Source organism: Coprinopsis cinerea (genome assembly GCF_000182895.1).
Source record: "Coprinopsis cinerea okayama7#130 chromosome 3 map unlocalized cont3.3, whole genome shotgun sequence".
In the NCBI taxonomy this organism is placed as follows: Eukaryota; Fungi; Basidiomycota; class Agaricomycetes; order Agaricales; family Psathyrellaceae; genus Coprinopsis; species Coprinopsis cinerea.
Genome location: NW_003307542.1, coordinates 3,142,309 through 3,162,014, shown reverse-complemented (window position 1 = coordinate 3,162,014; position 19,706 = coordinate 3,142,309). Strand labels below are relative to the sequence as shown.

General features: G+C 51.0%; 7 protein-coding genes and 1 non-coding gene across 8 annotated transcripts; 4 read left to right on the top strand and 4 right to left on the bottom strand.

Annotated features, from left to right (window-relative positions):
- Positions 1–900: 900 nt before the first annotated feature.
- On the bottom strand, positions 901–1,302 carry CC1G_02338 (hypothetical protein; the record flags this gene model as incomplete). Its single annotated transcript, XM_001830835.1, has 1 exon — positions 901–1,302. The coding sequence occupies one exon, from the start codon at positions 1,300–1,302 to the stop codon at positions 901–903; it is 402 nt and encodes a 133-aa protein (XP_001830887.1).
- A 670-nt stretch (positions 1,303–1,972) lies between these two features.
- On the top strand, positions 1,973–3,880 carry CC1G_02337 (hypothetical protein; the record flags this gene model as incomplete). Its single annotated transcript, XM_001830834.2, has 4 exons — positions 1,973–2,651; positions 2,705–3,564; positions 3,640–3,720; positions 3,785–3,880. 4 exons carry the CDS (start codon positions 1,973–1,975, stop codon positions 3,878–3,880), a joined length of 1,716 nt encoding a protein of 571 aa, XP_001830886.2.
- A 1,036-nt stretch (positions 3,881–4,916) lies between these two features.
- Positions 4,917–6,070, top strand: CC1G_02336 (hypothetical protein; the record flags this gene model as incomplete). The annotated part of the gene is made up of 2 exons (XM_001830833.2): positions 4,917–5,444; positions 5,497–6,070. The coding sequence occupies 2 exons, from the start codon at positions 4,917–4,919 to the stop codon at positions 6,034–6,036; spliced, it is 1,068 nt and encodes a 355-aa protein (XP_001830885.2). The 3' UTR covers positions 6,037–6,070.
- A 788-nt stretch (positions 6,071–6,858) lies between these two features.
- On the bottom strand, positions 6,859–8,219 carry CC1G_02335 (hypothetical protein; the record flags this gene model as incomplete). The annotated part of the gene is made up of 2 exons (XM_001830832.2): positions 6,859–7,226; positions 7,289–8,219. The coding sequence occupies 2 exons, from the start codon at positions 8,217–8,219 to the stop codon at positions 6,859–6,861; spliced, it is 1,299 nt and encodes a 432-aa protein (XP_001830884.2).
- A 1,193-nt stretch (positions 8,220–9,412) lies between these two features.
- On the bottom strand, positions 9,413–9,495 carry CC1G_20068. Its single transcript has one exon. It is a non-coding gene; the product is annotated as a tRNA-Pro (tRNA).
- A 186-nt stretch (positions 9,496–9,681) lies between these two features.
- CC1G_02334 (digestive organ expansion factor) lies at positions 9,682–12,096 on the bottom strand (the record flags this gene model as incomplete). The annotated part of the gene is made up of 10 exons (XM_001830831.2): positions 9,682–10,125; positions 10,176–10,247; positions 10,304–10,454; positions 10,505–10,590; positions 10,646–10,730; positions 10,780–11,223; positions 11,277–11,435; positions 11,464–11,522; positions 11,567–11,757; positions 11,814–12,096. The coding sequence occupies 10 exons, from the start codon at positions 12,094–12,096 to the stop codon at positions 9,682–9,684; spliced, it is 1,974 nt and encodes a 657-aa protein (XP_001830883.2).
- Positions 12,097–12,339: 243 nt separating this feature from the next.
- Positions 12,340–15,962, top strand: CC1G_02333 (hypothetical protein; the record flags this gene model as incomplete). The annotated part of the gene is made up of 15 exons (XM_001830830.2): positions 12,340–12,420; positions 12,472–12,836; positions 12,886–13,052; positions 13,103–13,358; positions 13,407–13,492; positions 13,567–13,678; positions 13,726–13,946; positions 13,999–14,190; positions 14,247–14,425; positions 14,488–14,613; positions 14,664–14,850; positions 14,905–15,446; positions 15,517–15,544; positions 15,655–15,783; positions 15,844–15,962. The coding sequence occupies 15 exons, from the start codon at positions 12,340–12,342 to the stop codon at positions 15,960–15,962; spliced, it is 2,790 nt and encodes a 929-aa protein (XP_001830882.2).
- A 975-nt stretch (positions 15,963–16,937) lies between these two features.
- Positions 16,938–19,620, top strand: CC1G_02332 (hypothetical protein; the record flags this gene model as incomplete). Its single annotated transcript, XM_001830829.1, has 20 exons — positions 16,938–17,137; positions 17,211–17,227; positions 17,298–17,359; positions 17,415–17,432; positions 17,487–17,515; positions 17,571–17,608; positions 17,669–17,692; positions 17,779–17,830; positions 17,908–17,953; positions 18,041–18,125; positions 18,183–18,204; positions 18,259–18,313; positions 18,372–18,390; positions 18,445–18,488; positions 18,550–18,709; positions 18,763–18,894; positions 18,954–19,206; positions 19,259–19,339; positions 19,411–19,548; positions 19,608–19,620. 20 exons carry the CDS (start codon positions 16,938–16,940, stop codon positions 19,618–19,620), a joined length of 1,488 nt encoding a protein of 495 aa, XP_001830881.1.
- Positions 19,621–19,706: the final 86 nt, after the last annotated feature.

Below are 19,706 nucleotides of genomic sequence, written 5' to 3'. Positions count from 1 at the left end.
CGTGACTTGAACGTCGCGTGACCGCTTTGGGAAGGCACGTGGCGTCGGGATTCCAATTTGGGGCTCCGCTACGGGGCGGTAGTCCGGAATCCGGACTGTGTCACGTTTTTTGTCAGGTGACGGACGTGACGCCTATCGGAGATAGGCAGTCCGGTCAATTTGGTTGGATTTTGGCGGGTGGGTCGTCCACCTCCGCTGTATTTCACTTTTTTATCCTAATACCAATCGATTTCGACCGAATTTTCAACGCTATTAGGATGACATGGGACGCAGAGGGCTAAACAAAAGAGTCTGGGAGGCACAGTAAAAAGAAAGCCGGGAAAGTCGTGAAAAACACCCCAAACGGGCGCCAAAAATCAGCACGGTTCCAGGCGACCATCCACAGAAGCCCCAGCACCCAGCGGTCATCTTCGAGCAGATTAAGTCTTAGGATATCTAGAACGACGTCTTTCTGCTGAGACACCCGCGATTTCAACACGTAACAGACGGGGCCGGGCTGCTGAACTTGATGCTGAAGGGGTTGAAGCCCGAGTTGAAGCTGGGGTGGAGTCTGGATCTGAGACGAATGACAGGAGCGAAAAATGGACGGAGTCTTTGAGGTATGATACTGTTTTATTGTTCTCTGGACTTACATTTTGAATTTTCGTGTCCCAAGAGTTCTGAAGCATCCGACTCTGAAGCCGAGGACGAGCTCTTAGATCTGTAATATTGTACTATGGTTAGGATGCTATAGTGGTACTATATTTGCGTTCGAACAAGCGTTTTCAAGCACAATTTCGATTGTATATATGGACTACGTGGTTGTATTCAAACTTTCCAAACCTCCCTATCATTGTCAGTGTCCTCATTGATTGCCAACGCCGAAAGTCTGTATTTCCTCAACTCGAGAACCTGCATTTCTTACACTTTCTTCAATGGAGAGACGACCAGAGTGATCATGCCATTGAAAAGCAATGCTGGGAGTATCATGCAGAAGGTTTTGCCGTATCCAGTCCCAACGTCGATGAGCGCGTCAAATCCTGAGCACAGAGCCATCGTTGCCTTCATCTGGAACTCCCGCGGCACGATATACCCTCCAGAAGCCAAGAAAATGAGCATACACACCTTCAAGCCCCAAAGCATCCATTTATGCGAGAATTCCGACCAAAAACCGGATGCTACCGCGCGTTCTTCCGGGACAACCAATGCGTAGGCGACCTGAGCTTGTTCCGCTGTCGTAAACGACGAAATCGACGTCTTATCTGGTAGTTGCGGTCCAAATTCAATGTGCGTCGTATCGACGGCCTCTTCCTGCATATCCATGTCGATTTTGACGCGTCAATTCGCAGAGATAAATTCAAGACGAAGTGGATTGTGGTGGTACATGGGCAACCCGCGCGATCATAAGGACCGACACGGTAAAATTAAACCAAATTGACCGGTCCCTCTAGCGAGGAAAAGCGGAACGTCCATCACGTGGCAAAAAACGTGACGCCCGAGCTACGAGGGACCGGGCTCCGGTCTAACGGGGCGGGGTCAGAGAGCGCGTTTCTGTGCTGTCGACGACGATGAGCACGTCTCGGGCAAATATCCTAAGTTTCTGCTTGTTTTTACAAGGATTCTCCTTGACGCTCTAAAACCGACATGTTATTCAATCTTTGAAGGACGTGTACACCCTGGGCATGGTGAATTTGATTCTCTGATAGTGATTTAGACAATTGTGGGTAGAAGGCGGGCGTTGCCTTTTCCAAGCTTGTCTTCAGTCTACGAAGGCGGTGAGTTGGGCCTATTTTACGAATGAAGACCCCGTACTGACTGGTACTTTGGACTTGATGCAGCCAGGGAGAATTTTCAGTCCACGTCTGATTTCGCTGACCGGAACGGGCGCTTGATCTCAATCACTGTTTACAGTACTACCTTTCGCCCGGTGTGTTAGGCTCTTCCTGAGGCATTTTTGTCGAGCTCTCAGCTGACACCGCAGCGCATAGTCTCGATGGCCAACCCAGGTTACCGCCCCTTGGACCGTCTCGCAGTGCACAACAGCAACAAGGGCGGGGTGGTGTACAGCACTCTCCGCACGGCATTGACGAGAACCAGGTCGCGCAAGGCTCTCGTCGTAGCGTGTGTCTTCGTCATTTCATGTCTCCTGTTTCTCGCCCCGTCATTGAGGGACCCAGAATCTGAATGGTCCCTCCAGAAACTACCCTTTCGATTTAACCGCCCGATGCAAAAGCAGTCGCAGTGCACTCCCGATGAATACAGTGCCGGAGAGTGGATATATCGACCATACTACACCAGACCTGGTCCATTGACGAAAACCTACAACTTGACCAGCTCTTCCACAGATTCGCCCCCGCCTGTCGTTGCAGAGGGAGACCCTGAAGATCCCATTTCCGGATATGGAACCAAACCGCCCACCGCTTACCTGCAGAACATGACGAAATCGGAGGACGTGTTGACCTTTACACGGTTTGAAGCTTGTGCGAGCTCGAGAGAGTATTGGTGGCATCTCGCTGCGGATAGGCCGGAGCAGTTTGACCGATTCCCTGGCCCGACAGAGTGGGAGTGGGTTCCTGGAGGAAGGTGCAGGGGCAATCCAGGATTGAGAGACTGGGATAGGGAGGAGGTTGTGAGAGAATTGGTCGAAGGCGGAGGATGGCTTCTGGTCGGTGGTGCGTCCCGAGAGGTAGTTCTCTACCACCATCTGCTCACAGTGCAATTGTAGATTCCGTCACAGAAAACCACTTCTTCTCTCTCTCCTGTCTACTCTACCCGCACGTCATTGGGTATCCAGATTACACCAAACTCACGACGATGTACGACCGGGCGTGGCCTCAGCACCTCTATCTCAATCCCACCTCACCTCTCGCCGAATCACTCGCGTTCCCAAATGGGTTCAATATCTCATCGACTCCGCTGGTGACTTTCCGCCGCGTCGACCTACTCTGGTCGAAAGACGATCTCGTCAAGATGCACAAAGAAATGCATCCCGAGTTCTACGAACCTGCTTCTCATGACACACCTAGCACATTCCAACTCTTTGGTGAGGAAGCGGTTTGGACGATCTCACCGCAGGAGTATTTCGATATCTTCACGAAGCCACTACCGGAGGGGAATTACCGCACGATGGTGGTCAGCACGGCTGGCCATTGGACGACCAACCTTTTCCATGGGTACAAGCGCGAAGGGGAGCCCGAGGTCGGTAGTGATCCTCAAGGCAAGGCGAAACCCGTCTGGAACTACGACGGCCTGGTCCAGTTCTACCAAGACGTCATGGGGCGCTGGGTCGTTGAAGCTCAAAAGATGATCTCCCATTCTGCGCCACTTCCCACCTCCTACAGCTCGACATCGCTGCACCCCGATCACGACGACATGAGCGGACGCCTTGGACGGATCTGGCCGATCAAATGGAAGAACGGGGACAAGAAGGAACGAAAGCTGAGAAATAGGAAGGTCCTCGTCAGAGCATACCTCCCTGGCCACGAGGACTGTCACAAGAAACGTTCACCGTGGAGGACGATCCTGCCGTTTGATTGGAACTGGTGGAATTGGGCTGAAATCTGGAGGTTCAATAAGGTTTTCATGGTGAGCCATTCTTCATTCTTCTCGCCTTGGGATAATCGCTGGACTCGACACGATATTAATATTATGTCTTTTCAGGACCTTCTCGCGGACCGAGCACGGTATCCAGATGTGCATTATTTGGGGATCGACAGACCAGCGAGATTGAGACCGGACGCGGTAAGCTTTTTCAAATAGGCTTCTACATACCGATCTGTCACCCTTACTTGTTAACCTTCTCTAGCATTCAACGGGTGACTGTCTCCACATTATGTCGGGGGCTGGCGTCCTCGAGGGCTGGTCCCATTATATTTGGCATTTTGTTACTCGCGAAGTTTGAATTTGGGTGTGAAGGCTACTGGTTTGCCATATCACAGATGTGTTATTCTGATGTATTATTCTTGGGACACTTTTTGGTGCTTGTATCGTTATTCTTCTCTCTTGTATGTGTGTAACAGTGGGCTAATAACTTTTTTTGTAAAGAGTAAAGAGTCTTAATTGGAGGTCAGGGTTGCATGATGGAACGTACTGCCAGTGTAAATCAGCCTTCTAGCCTGGCAGCGTTCCGACGTTGATGCTTCCAATCTCTGTCGTAACTATTGCATTATGTGGAAGCGACTGAATGGTATGTAAGTACAAAGAACCTACATAATCAAACTCCGTGAATTCCCTCAAATCGCGTTCCCAGAGTTTTTGGGACTGTACCTGTGAGCGGCCTTTGACTCTAGCACAGTCTAGCATTAATGACCTTGATGTGATGGCTCTCACGCGACTTGAATTGAGACGCCAGCGTTTTCGTTTACCTTGAGACCATCACACCGCTTCCAACCAGGATGTCGAGACTTCAAAAATTGGGCTTGCCTTGCGCGGCTCTAGTTACTTTGCTTCTGCTACCATGGATTCTTGTTTCCAAACGAGTTGGGCCAACACTGCGGTGGATAAAGGTACGGCACTTGGCTCATATACACCCGAGAGAGACATTGACCTCGAAGGGAAAGTCACGTCGCGTCGAACGCCAGATTCTTCGACTGCCGCACCTTCCCCCCGAGATTCTGGTCGAAATAATGAAACATGTCGAGTGGGACGACGTTCTAGCTCTCCGAAGGGTAGCGTCCTTTGTTCGATCTTGAACTTAAAGTCGGCATCTGACGAGTCGCGCTCAGTGTTGCCGCACCTTTCACTCTGTGTCGAAGGACAGGGAGGTCTGGCTCTCGTTGCTGAAGAGATACTGCGACACCGTCATTCCCCGACCTTTTTTCCTGTCCCAACCGCTGGGGCTATGTTCGGGTGATGACCTCGAGGCCCGCGTCGTCCAATGGTGGACCGGGTGGGAGGGACTCAGATCCACGACGCAGACATTCACCACGGATGCGAACATGTCTGACAACTGGGGACCGCTATGTCCATTACCAGGCGATCAGTTCTTCCTTTATAAGGGAACCGATGGCTCCATCTTCTACTGCAATCCGGGCCAGCCAGATGCCCCTATGCATCTCCTCGTGCCCACCCCTTACCCCTCGGACTATCGCGTCGGAGTCTGCGTCGCGGTGGATGTACTGGGCACGCAAGGCATCGACGGGGCCCCAACCTTGCCCTCTGACTGGTCTTTCGAACATCGCTTCTTCCCTCCAGTTTTCCGGCTCGCAGTTTGTCGCTATGCCCGGGGAACCGGAACTATTGAGATTTGGGAGATAAGGGCAGAGGTGGAGGGAGGGGCCATTGGTTACTCGTCACGCCTTGTCAAGTCCTTTTCCGACAGTGTTCGGCCGACATGTTGTTCTTTGCTCGGTGACCATGTTGCGTACCAATCACGTTCAGCCAGCGCAACGAGAATCGTCGACTGGACAGCGGTCACAGACGGAGGGCCTGTCCTGGGCGTCGATATAGCACTTTCGTCACCCTTCGTGCGTTTCATACTCCATCATATGCGAATGGATGGCTAACTTCCTCCCACAGTACATCCTTCTGCTCCCCCATCGAAGAATCCTCGTGCACTCGTCTTATATCTATATTGCTGACTGGAAACTATACGGCCGGTCCGAGTCATCACCCCCTTCACCTATACGTCCGCAGTGGCAGTCCACGGAGGAGTTTCGCAAACCCCATCCCTATTTCGTCTCATTTTACATCAACAACTCCTTTCGACTTATTTTGTGTAGTCGGGGGCGCCGTTCTCTGACCGGAGTCATCGTATCCAATGACCCGGATGTAGCGGTTTCGGATAGTGTCGCCTTTGCGCAGCTTGCAGATTGTGTCCCAGATGCCCACGACGAACTGTGGTTTGATTACCGCAAGGGAATCTGTGTTTTTAACTATGCGCAACGCGCCCACCTCCTCTGCTACAAGTGGCCAGGTGACAGCCTCCCGGAACCATCGTTCTCCGAAATTGCGTTCCCTGAGGGCACATATACTATCTATCTCGACAAAGCTCATGCACGCTCGCGAGTGGTCATGTTCCTCTACAAGCGACCCTGTAAGACTGCATTCTTTGGATAAATTACCGGTAGCTTAGATAGTACATCGGACATAAATACATGGAAGGACCCATCATCCAGGACGGCTGTGTGTTAAGAGACTTCGTGTCGTTTTCGAATCCCCGATCCTTCGAGTCATCCAGATGGATACCAGATTGAATGGAATCAGGCCTTTTGTGCAATAGTGTTTTTAGGGTCCAGTACCCCCTAGAGGGCCGACATGTGCATTAGCCAAATATCGAGCTCTGCTTTGAGGTTCACCCGTTCACCAGTCAGATTGCGATGTAACTTGGTCTCAAAGATCAGAATAGGATCGATGAGCACCCGGGAGTCTCTGTCTCATTCTAAATGAGCGGGCATGGCGTAGACTCGTGTCACAATGTGAGTCAAGATCACGATCGACCCCGCACTCTACTGCCCTACTCAACTAGTGACTATCGTTTACATGCGGTGGAACTCTGTTAGATGCAATGCACAACGGAGAGAACGAGCAAAATGGCTGTACGCTGTGAAAACAACACCCGGTGCTCGGAAGTTCGGACGGATCAGCCCTGCTCCTTGGTACAATCGAGCGACGTGGCGATTGGGGCGGTTGATTGCCCATTTTGAATATGGCTCTTCAGCAAGCAACCCGTCTTCGAGTCTAAAACTTAAAGGGATCAACAAAAATATGAATACTGGGGTATAGACCTGGAGGTGATTATACAGACAAAGAGCGATTGTAAGGTACCAGAGGAGAGCAAGGACTCATAGTGGATGAAAGAGTGACTAACGGGTAATTAAAACGAGACTTGGAGCTTGGAGGTGGGAGACCTTGCAAAAAAGCAAAAAGTAATCTTGTCGACTATGCATTTCCCGACGATACTTGTTCTTTCACATGCTCGTCACCAAACAACCCGAGAGACCGTTTAGTTACCCAGGTTGGGAGCCGAGCGTGCTTCCTATGGGAGAAGCCGTGTATCTTGATCGCCCGGGTGCTGGGCCAATGCCTTTCTTGGATCAGCGAGCAGGTTTTCCAGTACTCTTGATGCCTCGACCACGTGTATTCGTCAGGTAGACAGTGGATATAGACGTCGCTGAGGGATCCACAGTCTGGGGAGTGTCTGGAGTTGAGGGACGAATCAATCCAAAACAAGGTGTTGGTGAGGTCTTTCGGCTGGATGAAGATTTCGATTTCTTGAAGTAACGGTACTTGGCAAAGCTGTAGACAGTCTGCGAGTGACGTTGTGCGATGGTGAGAAAGTGCTTCATGCGAAGAGAAGTGTAAGACCTACGCTGTTCTAGCTGGTCCAACCAGCCCTGAGCAGTAAATGTGAGCTTGGTCAGGCTGGCCCAGCATGCCTTCACGAGCCGGTCGTACTCGGCGTTGTACAAGTCAATAGTCCCCAAGTCGAGGGTCGTTACGGCCGTAAGGTCCAGCGCATTTAAGAGTGGCTGGACCGAGTCTGTACAGGTTGAATCGAGCTCGAGAATGCGCGGTCTTGGGAGCCGTCGACCGTCTTGCAACACCCTCCCATCATCCCAGACCGCTGCCCGTATGGTCATCCACTCGACGCTGGTACATTCGCTCAACACAACAGCCGGAATGTCGATCATGGACAACGAAACGGTCTTCAAGGTGTCGGACTGGAGTGTACGAGTGAGGGCGGCTTGGACGGCAGTGTCGATGTCCTCCCACTTGCACTGAAGGGCTTCAGCCTCGAGGTCTTCGAGGTTGGTGAGCCGGTTGATAATGAATGTGAAAGCCTTTGCACTGTCGCTCGACTTCCCCGTATTCAAGAGGATGTTGCGAGTGCGTTGTCTCGGTAGGGCTTCGATGCAAAGGCTACGAACGACGCTGGCGATTTCAGGCGACTGCTTGACAATTCCGGCGAACTCTAGGGCGTCGCGACCTTGGCCAGACGGGTTTTCGAGACCTTCCGGGTTGCCGCAGCAGGCGCAGGGGTATTTGCGAATGGCGATTGAAGCGAAGAGGTACTGCAGGCAATGTGAGCGGAGAGACTTGCAGGTTAGGGCGAGGGCTTTGAGAGTGTCGAGGTCGCGGCCGTGGCAGACGAAAAGGTGGCGGTCGATTATACGGTAGATGACTTCTGCTGGGAGGCGGTGGGGCAGCGAGTCTGCGTTGGGCTTTGGGCTTGGGCTTGTGCTGGTTTTCTTCTGGAACTTGCACCGGGGCGAGGTTCGAAAGGTAAGACGGCGCAACATTGTGAGAATAGCGAGTGTGGTGAGGGTCTGACTGGAAGGAGAGTGAGGAGATGTGTTGGAATTTTTTGTGACGTTTCTGGGGTGGTCCCCTGGGGCTTTAACGTCTGAAAGGCTGGTGGGCAAAGACACTTCCCACGAACTCGACTCGAAACACTGTTTCAACTTCAATGTTTTGTTCGGGAAAAGTCGACATGGGCTCGGTTAACTCAACGCAGGTTACCACAGCCGCTCAGGTATTCGCTCGAGCTAGTTCGCCGCAGAATATGGGGAGCTCGTGGACGGTAGGGCCAACCATTTCAACGGAAAGTTAACTACTTGAGGAGCAGGAGCCTGCCCAATACCTTCCTCCGAATTCGAACTGAGCACGCATCCAGGCCTCTCGCGATGATCAATTACGCTACCCCCTCACTTAAAAGCGTCCCAAGTAAAGACAAGGTTAACTCGTACCATCGCATGCCAGTGTGCCTGGGGCGATGGCGGCAGCGCCTCCGCTACTAGTAAGCGAGTTTGCATTGCCATCAGTGCGGTGTTTGGATTTGATGCGTCCCGCTAGTGTCGAACGACGCGTTTCACTGGACATTACTTAGGGTCAGTGAAACAGCTCCTACTATAGCCACGACTTGAGGTTTATGGGTCGGGATCTACACATCGCACAGGGTCTAAATTGATGGATCATGTCTGCCGCGACCTACGGGATGCACAAGGTGTCTCAAGATGAGTCACCGCCATGATGTCCAACTCCAGTCCATGGAGTCGTCTTCTCCTAGTGCCTACATAAAAAATCCTTCATTCAATACGAGAAAGAGAAAAAAAGAGAGGTGACCCAGAGATGCATCATCCAAGCACAAAAATGTCCACCGCGCGGATGTTCGGACGCATCAAACGGTGTGATTGAGCGACGTGGCCATGTGGGTGGGTTGGTTGCCGAAATCGGCTTGGGTGATGCAGTGAGTTCATTCCAGATACCAGACCGGACATACTTAGATGTACTTGGGAAGGGAGTTGAACATTATTGCCTCTGGTTCATCCAAAATGAAGGTTAGAAAGGATGACCGCGTGTGTCACAGAGCGTCTTGCATCTCCTGAATCGACCTGTTTTCAGAACATCGGAAAATCCGTCGAAGCTTGACGATATGTATTGGTCTTTTCAGATAAGAAAAGGAAAAAAAAAAAAAGTGAGGATAATGGACTATGGGCCTGACCGGGAATTGAACCCGGGACCTCCTCGATATAAGGCGAACCCTAACAAGGAATCATACTACTAGACCATCAGGCCGATGGTTGTTCTTCCGTGACCGTTTGACATATTCTCACAAACCGGAGTAACTCCGAGAGGAGAATAATTCGACCTGATCATCCAAGGTCGAATTCAACGTTCACGCCGGCATTTCAGACAGGTTCGCAAATGACAAGTTTTATAGTACCACCAACAGAATCGTACGAACATACATCCCACACCCAACTACGAACTCTTAATTAACTCCGCAGCCGCCTCCGTCCCCGCAATCCTCTCCAACCTAAACCAATCATACTTTGAAAACAAAACCCTACACGTCACATCCGACGGTTCCACTCCCTCATCCAAGAAAGGATACGACAAAAACTCTGTGAAATACTGCGGATGCTCCGGTGGTCCATAGAAAATGATATTCCTAATCCCTCTAATCTTGTATCGCTTGTAAAAGTGGAAGCGCTCGCTGATGAGGAGGAAGGATTTCTCCCCCTTGAAGAAGGCGAGTCGGGCGCGGGAGATGTCGGCGTTGGAGGAGTACTCGGAGAGGATGGTGAAGGAGGAGCTCGAGTTTTTGCGGAAGTGGTTGTGCACTCTGATGAAGTCGAAGGAGGAGGGGATGAAGATGATTGTGTTTGTGCTTTGGACTGCTGATTTCATGATTGAGGGGAGGAACTGTAGAGGGATTAGGATGTGGAAGGGATGTATGGGTCGCGGCGGCATACCTGAGTGGTGAAATGTTGGAATCGTTTCTCAGCTTCGTCTTGGGGACTCGTGCATTCGAAATAGCTGAAGCTCTGATGATATCAGTCAGTAAGCGGGCCTCAGCATCATTTTGCGGAGTAGAACATACATTGTCAAGTCCAGCAGGGATATGGATGGGAGTCCACCGTTTATCAGTCCTGAGTTTACCAGCGACATTCTTCAGGTCGTTGTTGTAGAGTGCGCGAATCTCAGACGTCTCAAACGCAGAGATAAGAACGGTTTGCCTCAGATAAGCAGCTCTAGGCTCGTCGTCAGAAGAATCGTAAACGGAGGGAGGGATAGGGCGTACAGGCCATCGAGGTACCAGGGTTTGATACGAGAGAAGTCGGTGTCATGGGATTCTTTGGGAAGTTTGTTGAGGTGGGACATTACGAACTATTAACGGAATGTCGGTGAACATCAAGGCGTGGACCATTGCTGCCCGGCGCACCTTCACATGTTCCCAATTCTGCATCGTCAGTGAATCCAGTTGGTCGATGACGAGAACTTCTATCGAAGTCAAGTAGTCCGCGTTCCTACATACCCTGGTCAGCGCATTTCCAATGAAGACAGCGGAAGACGCACTTTTCCTTCTCTATCGACCTACGCAGGCCCAGAGGGCTCGCGAGGATCAAGTCACAACCGTAAAACTCGGTAAACAACTTGACGCTCTTCCTCGTCATTTTGACACCAATCCTAAAGTTATCGTCGACGTTGCCCTTGAAAGTTTCCACATGGTCTACCGGGTACGTTCCAGGGTCCGCTGAGGTCAGTTTATCGACCACGCCAGGAGGAAGACCGTATTCCGTCAAGAACCTCGACTGGTTTTCGATTTGGAAGTCGGGCGAGGGTGTGTGTGAAGTGATAGCGTGGAACCAGTCGAGAGCAGAGTTGCGGAAGGGGAGAAGGATCAAGACCGAAGGGCGCGTGAATCCTTGGTCTTGCACGTCTTCTGGAGGTGGTGCTTCGGGGTTGGTTTTGGCGTGGTGAAACAACCGTTCGTTGTTTTTGAGCACCCGGCGACGTTTTCTGAAGGAATGTCAGTTTAGCGTTTCAGAAAAAGAGATAGACCACAAGCGCACTTTGAGATGTGGTTGAGTGCGTGAAGTGCGATTGCTTCTCTGGTAGATTGACGAGATTCAAGCGGTGAGGATGATAGATAGACGTCTTTGCGAGTGGATAGTGCAGAGATAAGGTCATTCTGCAGCTCGACCTGATCTTGAGTGAGCTCGTGAGCCAGCCTGATATTCGAGGATGAGGTAGACGTACTGCGATTGAGTTTTGCTTGTCGCTTTTTGAATGGTGTCCTTAGCCGTTCCAGAAGCTGTCTGGGCTTCAGTAATAAGTCATAAACCTTGGATAGAGTACTTACGTCTGGTTTGACGAGGACGTCGGAGGAGGTACCCTCTTCGACATTGGGTGTGGAGACAATGGCAGGCCCCAGTTTCCCAACTGTTTCCTTCGAGGTCTTCCACGACTTTTGGTCGACAGCGGCCCTCTTTTGCTCTGAAATCACGCTTGAAGAAGGGCCGAAGTGCACTTCGTACAGGTCTGTACCGGCCTCTGTTACGGTATAGGTTTTCAGAAACTAGGAAACTGGAGAGGAAGATAACACTCACCTTCGGTCTCTTCGTCCTCCTTCTCTACAACCTCTTCAGCATCGTTTTCCTCGTCCTCATCCGCAGCCTTCTCTTTTGTCTTTTTCGATTCCTTTGGTGGTTTTGTCGATTCGAGATACTGCACATCGACCTTGTCCGAGAACGATATTGTCTTTCGCTTGTTCAATTTTTCTGATGGTACAACTTCTTCAACCGGGCGCTTCCTCTTGCCCACTTTTGTTGCAGAGACGTTCAAAAGCGTCAATAGCTTGGTCGTAACGTTTGTTCCGTCGTCGATGGCCATAATTTGAGAACGAGGATGAGAATTGGAGTTTCCTTGAAGTTGCTAACCAAAATTATTGATCTGGACGGGGTCATGTGTTTGGCACGTGGGCTCGCGTTCGAAGACCTTCGAAGACGCGTCGGTCATTCCCGAACGCCCTCTTTACCTCCTTCTGTCACCATCAGCGTTCGAGTCCAATAGACCGCGCACCGACGGCGACAGCGACGACGACGACGAACCAGGAAACTCTAAAAATCAAAGCCTATGCGAGTTCTATGCGTTGCTGAAAAGCCTTCCATCTCCAAGTCCATCACCCAAATTCTCTCGGGCGGGCAATTCAGAACGGTATGCGGTAAACCGGGTATCTGAAGGATCGAGCTCATGAATCGTCTATAGACAAACACAGCTCTCGGTTACATCAAGAACTATGAATTCGACTACCCCCAGACCAGAGCAACGTTCGTCGTGACATGCGTTACGGGTCACCTCACCTCGACAGACTTTACGGAGCAGCACCGGGGATGGCATTCCTGTGACCCATCTGCCCTATTCGACGCCGAAGTCCAGACATTTGTTCCTCAAGACAAGAAAGCCATCGAGACCAACCTGAAAAACCAAGCGAGATACGCGGATATGTTGATGATATGGACGGATTGTGATCGAGAGGGTGAACATATTGGGATGGAGGTTGTCAACGTTTGTCGGAGAGTGCGGCCTAATATCCAGGTCAAGCGGGCACGTTTTAGCGCTATTATTGCTCAGTGAGTGTTCAATTCTTTTAGGATTTCGTGGTGAAGCTGACCTATGTAGACAAATTCATCGAGCAGCGCAGCATCCCGTGGAATTGGATCTCAGGCAAGCCGACGCAGTTGAAGCTCGAATACTACTGGATCTCAAGATTGGCGCCGCTTTCACCCGGCTCCAAACACTTTACCTACAAAACCGTTTCCAGCAAATTACATCTGTCGTCTCTTACGGTACGCGTCCCACCTGTGCTCTCGTGGTGCTCGTCTCTCAAACCGTACAGGCCCGTGCCAATTCCCAACCCTGGGTTTTGTCGTACAAAGGTATTTGAAAGTACAAGACTTCCGTCCAGAAACATTTTGGTACATACACTTGGAACTCAACGCACGGGACGACGACGGCCATGCACAACTTGTCAAGTTCTCTTGGAAGCGACCGCACCAATTCGATTACGACGTCGCACACTCTTTGTATGCGAGGGTCCTTGATAACGTTAGGGCTCGTGTGCTGAAAGTGGTGAAGAAGGAGACAAAGAAATGGTATGTGAGTCTGTCATAACGTGCGCATCGCTAACGCCAGTGTCCTAGGAAGCCGTTACCATTGACCACAGTCGAGCTTCAGAAAGCTGGATCGAGGCTGCTCAAGATGGCTCCCAAGAAGATCCTTGACGCAAGTACCAGCGATATGCGCTTGTTTTACGACGTTCTCTAATGGTTTCTTAGATCGCCGAAAAGCTCTATCAGCAAGGATTCCTTTCATATCCTCGTACCGAGACCGACCAATACGATAATCAATTTGACTTTATGACCCTCATCAACAAGCAAACTGCCGACAATGCTTGGGGTGACTTTGCTCGCAGGTAGGCACAGGTACCTCGGTTCCAAACCCTCTTATAACCTGTCACAGATTGCAGCAGGGAGGGTTCAACGCACCGCGAAAGGGAAAGAACAACGATAAAGCCCATCCACCTATCCATCCGACTGCACACGCTGGACACCTCACGGGAGACGAGAAGAGGGTTTACGAATATATCACGCGACGCTTCCTCGCCAGCTGCTCAGAGGACGCCAGAGGCAATCAGACCACTGTCGAAGTTGTGTGCGGAGGCGAAGAGTTTACTGCTACAGGTACGGAAGGACATCCATTTGATGGCGTCTTTTTACCAACTGAGCGTGTCAGGTCTCGGGATCATTGCTAGGAACTACCTCGAGGTGTTTCCATACGACAAATGGGCAGAACATGAGCTGCCTAATTTCGAGGAGGGTCAAGAATTCAATCCTACCCTGTGCGAGCTGAGGGAGGGACAGACGACTGCGCCCAACTACCTGACTGAAGCTGATTTGGTTGCTCTTATGGACAAGAACGGGATTGGTGAGTCCTCTCGCTGCTCTCCCCAAGTTTGCCTTAACATGTGCTATGGCTATTAGGCACGGACGCGACGATAGCCCAGCATATCGAAACCATCATACAACGGGAGTACGTTATCGAGCGGATGGAAGGTTCAACCAAGTATTTGATCCCGTCGACACTTGGAATCGGTCTCATCGAGGGTTATAACAACATCGGATTGGAGAAGAGCGTTAGCAAACCTGTTCTTCGCCGTGAAGTGCGTCTTTCCCCTCCTAGCTGCCCTTTTCTCGAAGCCCGGCTGATATTCCTTTCGTGTAGACGGAACGAAGGATGGTACAGGTGTGCGAAGGCGCGACAACTAAACAACAGATGTTGCAAGCGAGTCTGGAGCAGTACAAGGAGATGTATGAGATTACTCGGAGGGAGCTTGCTAAAGTGGAAGAGGTGAGTTTGGTGCGTTCGGAGTGTGAAGATCATCGCTGAGTGTGGTACAGAGCGTTCGCAGGTACTTGACTGAGGGCGGAGGAGGTGCACCGCCACCTCCACCTGGGGGAGGAGGGGGCCCTGGAGGAGCTGCAGGGCCAGGTGGTGGCGGTGGAGGAGGTCGCGGAGGGCGGGGTGGTGGTGGCAGTGGTGGACGCGGAGGCGGAGGCGGTGGTGGAAATGGTCGTGGGGGTGACGGTCTGTCCAATCACATCATACGAAGTATCGCTCGTTTACTAACACTATTCGCAGATCGGCCAGCACCCCCACCACAGCCGAAACCAAGGTCTCAACGTAATCCCGCCGTGGTGAACGACCCACCTCCCCCGCCGCCTAGGACATCTACACTAAACCGAGGAGGTGTCAATCAGTGTCATTGTGACATCCCAGCACAGAGGAAGATAGGCACTAGCGGCGTTTCGAGAGGGAAGGCGCATTGGGTGTGTGGCAAGATCAGCCACGACGAAGATCGGTGTAGCTATTTTATGACAACGGAATCAGAGGCCGCCAACCCATCATCGACGTCGACAAGCACAGTTCCTGCCAAACGGCCGTATCCGGCTACGGACCAGCCTCCACCGAAATGCAAATGCAACAAGGACGCTGCGACTAGGACTGTCACGAAGGATAACGAGAATAAGGGCCGTGTGTTTTACACTTGTGAAAATCCACAAGGCGAGCAGTGTGGTTTCTTCGAGTGGGCGGACGCTCCAAGTTCCAACTCTGGGTCAGGGATGGGTAGCAGAACTACTTCGATGGGCAACTCTGGGACGTCGAAGGATGTTTGCTTCAAGGTGCGTCCTTTTGTCTTCATCATTCTATTTGTAAAACGAAGAACAGTTGGTCATTTTCAATTCATAACAGTGTAATCAACCAGGACATTGGTCAAATGGTATGTTGTCACGCGACGTGTTTGTTGGCTTGGCGCGTTTTCGCGTTCTTCTCCGTGTCGGAATTCTTGTTTCTGACGCGCATCTCTTCGCTCCACCTATCCTGGTCCAGCCTGTCCGAATCCTGACGGTGGGAGCTTGAACAAGCGGCCCCGTAGCTTTGGGTCGGCGACAGCGAACAGTACTGGCAGCTCTAGTCTGGTGTGCTTCAAGTGCAAAGAGCCTGGCCATTTAGCACCAAGTGAGTGTGATGGAAACGGCGGTGAACGTTTGCGAAGTTGTTGACGTGATTTCCTTCCAGGCTGTCCCAACTCGGGCCAATCGTATTCCCAAGGAGGCTCGAAAAGCAATGCCGAATGTTTCAAGTGTAACAAGAAGGGACATTTCGCCAATGGTATAGTGATTTTCCTTGTTGTTTGATTGCCAGAACGCGTTGAACATGGTTTGTTGATTAGAGTGCCCGGGGAATACGCGTGGGTCGAGTTCGAGTAGTCGAGGATCAACGAGGGCGACCGCCAAAAGAGGACGAGGGGGATCGTCAAGCCGGGCGACGAGTAAACGCGGCAAGGGAGGGAAAAAGTCGACTTTTGCAGCAGCTGATGGTCGATGAACGCTTTGAAGACATGAAACAACTCGCCAAACCATACGCATTGCTTCACCTGTATCGAACACGTAACATTCCTATGGGCTCACTGTATATTAATCAATCCACAGCAACAGACTTCTACATCGTTTTGGATCACGCTTAGGCTCGTCGTCAACCAGACTGTGGTGAAACGGGTAGTTGATGCTAAATTACCCTTTCAGAGCGTGTCGTTTACTTGATCAAGGGGCGTACCGGTGTCAACGTCAGTGCGAGTAAGATTAAGTTCTGGTTTGGTTCCGAGAGGTGTCGCAGTGAAGAGAAGCTAACTGTGATTCCCGTCAGGTAGATCGGCTTCTTGCCTCGGGCAGCCCAATTTGGTCGCCGGGGAATCGCTATGTAGTCAGAACTCGCCGCCACCCTCGCTCGTTCCCTCCTTTTTTTCTTACTAGGGTTCTATGGACTTATTCAATCCCGGCTACACCGCGATATGTTTGCCCGAGCCGCAGATGCTAAAAATACACGCGAGAACATATGGATGCGGGGAGCATGTGTCCGAGCAACACCTTTTGAATCTTGGTCAAATCGCCTACAGTTCCCTATCGAGTGTTGACTTCTTTTCTCTCCATAGATGCCTAAACCAGCGATCATTCGATGCTTCAGGGTCTTATAAAAGCGGGTTGGCTTTGGCGTCTCTTCTTTTCCTCACCTCCACGGTCTTTTTCCTTCATCCCTCTTTCTCCTCCTCTTTCTCCTCCCTTCGTCCTCTTTTTTTGAATTGATTTCGTTTTCGCCTCAGCTGTACTCGGAGGATGCCATCGAGTAAAGCGGGTAGTTGGTCAGAGAAGGAGAAGGCGACGTCGTCGGTGGAGCAGGTTGGGACGCCCAGCAGCGGTTCTGTTGTTGAGATTGCGCTTGAGCATGTTACGGAGGAGGAGAAAAAGAAGGTGTTGAGGAAGATGGACTGGCATCTTTTGCCGTTCATTTCTTTGCTCTACTTGCTTTCCTTTTTGTGAGCATTCCCTCTGTCGATTCGTTTGTGTGTTTTGTGGGTGCTGAACCCTTGATGATGATGATGATGATAGGGATCGTGCTAATATTGGTATGTGTGAAGCGAAATATGGGTGACTGGATGCGAATAGGACTGACCAGAGTATGTTGATTGATGTCAGGGAACGCGAGGATTGCTGGGATGTCGGAAGATGTGGGATTAGATGGTCTCAAGTACAATGTGGTATGTGGTTCTCGATGATACCATTTCGGCTGATGTACTCAGGTCTTCTGCCCAGGTCGCAGCCGTGTTCTTCGTAAGTCTGGAACAGAATCAGGTCTTCTGTTGCCGCTCACGGGGATATACATAGGTCCCCTACGCATTGGCTGAACTTCCCTCGTACGTCCCCGTCTCTTCTTGCACCATTCTCCTGGCTAATCAGTCGTCACATCAGGAATGTCGCTCTCAAGTTGGTCCGCCCTTCCATCTGGAGTGAGTTCTAGTGTCGTTGGACCCTCTATTACACTTCAACTGACAGCGTCTGTTCGCTAGTCCCTTCAATCATGGTTGCATGGGGTACGTCGCGACGGTGCCGCTACGCTGACGGCCTTCTCTATCCAAGTATCTAACTGGCCAAACTTAATCTCGCTTTCCGCTTTCAGGCTTGGTTATGACGTTGATGTGTCTGTGCCACACCTACGAAGGTCTAATCATGTACGAACCGCTCTACATCTCTTCCTTTTTTAATTTCCACAACAAAAAACTGACGATGAATCAATCTGTTCTTCTAGCGCGCGCGTCTTCCTCGGCTTGACAGAAGCTGGTTTGTTCCCTGGTGTACGCGGCTATTTTTTTGTGTCTTTTTCTTCTCCGCGTTAACACCGTGAATACTGATTGTCGATCCGGGGACGGTGGTGTTTGTAGATCGCTTTTTATTTGTCGCTTTGGTATCGCCGTCAAGATGTTGCGAGGAGGATTGCGATTTTCTTCTCGGCTGCTACTGTTGCTGGTAAGTCTCCTTCCTTATTTGATCGAGGTATGATTATGAACTGTTTTGGTATTTTAGGTGCTTTCGGAGGTTTGCTTGCGTGAGTTTCCATAGCATGATAGCCCGATCTGCGACCAGTACTCATTTTCTGCAGCTATGGTATCGCTCATATGGATGGAATTGGTAACCTGCACGGTTGGCAATGGATTGTGAGTGCCTGGATTGGATATTGGCCCGCTAACTCCATGATTGACGGACTCTTCCTAGTTCTGTCTCGAGGGTATTGGTGCGGATCAAACTCTTGGGATCCTCCAAGATTCGTCTTAACCCCACTTTATAGTCACCGTCCTCGTCGCTATCGCCGCATTCTTCTGTATGCATGACGTAGGTCTAGAGGAGGTACAGTGTCTATTTGAAATCATGCTCACAACTCTGTCTGCGCTAGTACCCCGAGACTGCCAGCTTCCTGACTCCTAAGGAGCGTTCGATCATCATTGCCATGCTCAAGGAAGATAGCCAAGGTCTCTCCAAGGAGTTCAAGAAAGAGTTCTTGTGGCACGCACTCAAGGATTACAAGACTTATGTTCAAGTCGGAATCTACCTCGGTTGGTCGGATATTATACTTACCCCGACGATTTTTAACTTGAACTTGTGACAGGCCTCCTGGTCCCAGTCTACTCCATCTCCCTCTTCACACCCACCATCGTTCGCGAACTCGGGTATGCCGCTGCCCACGCTCAACTCCTCACCATCCCACCTTTCGTCGCCGGCTGCATTGCCACTATCGTTGGTGAGTTCTAATCATCCTATACTCCACTGCTTCATCAAAGTCTAACACCATGCTTTTAGTCGGCGTGTACTCTGACAAACTCAACCTCCGCGGTCCGTTCATCATCGGTGGATGCCTCGTCTCCATGGTCGGCTACATCGTGCTCTACACCCAAACACGCCCTGGTGTCTCGTACGTCGGCGCCGTCCTGACTGCGGTCGGAGTGTACCCGTGCATTGCTGTCGTGCTTGCGTGGGCTGGGTCTGCTGCGGGTGGTGATGTTGCCAAGGGTGTTGTGCTTGCTACTGTTATTGGTATCGGTAACCTTGGAGGGTGAGTGCATTTGAAGTGAATGGTGAATGGAGAGTGATGTGGTGTTTTGTAGTATCTGCTCGTCGTTCATCTACCTTCACCCACCCCGCTTCCATCCCGGACATGGTACCTGCATGGGATTCCTTTCTATGACGTGAGTCCCAATCCATCTATCTCCTAAAAGCACATGCGCGAGTTCTTTGACACTGACACGCGAACCCTTAGGATCACTCTGAGCGTGTTCGCGATGTGGAAGTACAACCAGCTGAACAAGCGGAATGAGAGGATCTGCCGTGAACAAAATATTGACGAGAGTCGACGGGATGAGTTTAAGGATGTCGGGAATGATAGTCCTCTTTTCAGGTGTGTATTCCTTCTCACGAAGTTTAGTGGAATGCAGACTCAACGAGCCTCCCGTTCAGGTTCACGATCTAAACTCCCATTCCTGGACCTTCTCTATTCCCATCCCCACATTACCATAAAGAGTGGGTGGCCCAGGGGGCCCTCACTTACGACTACTA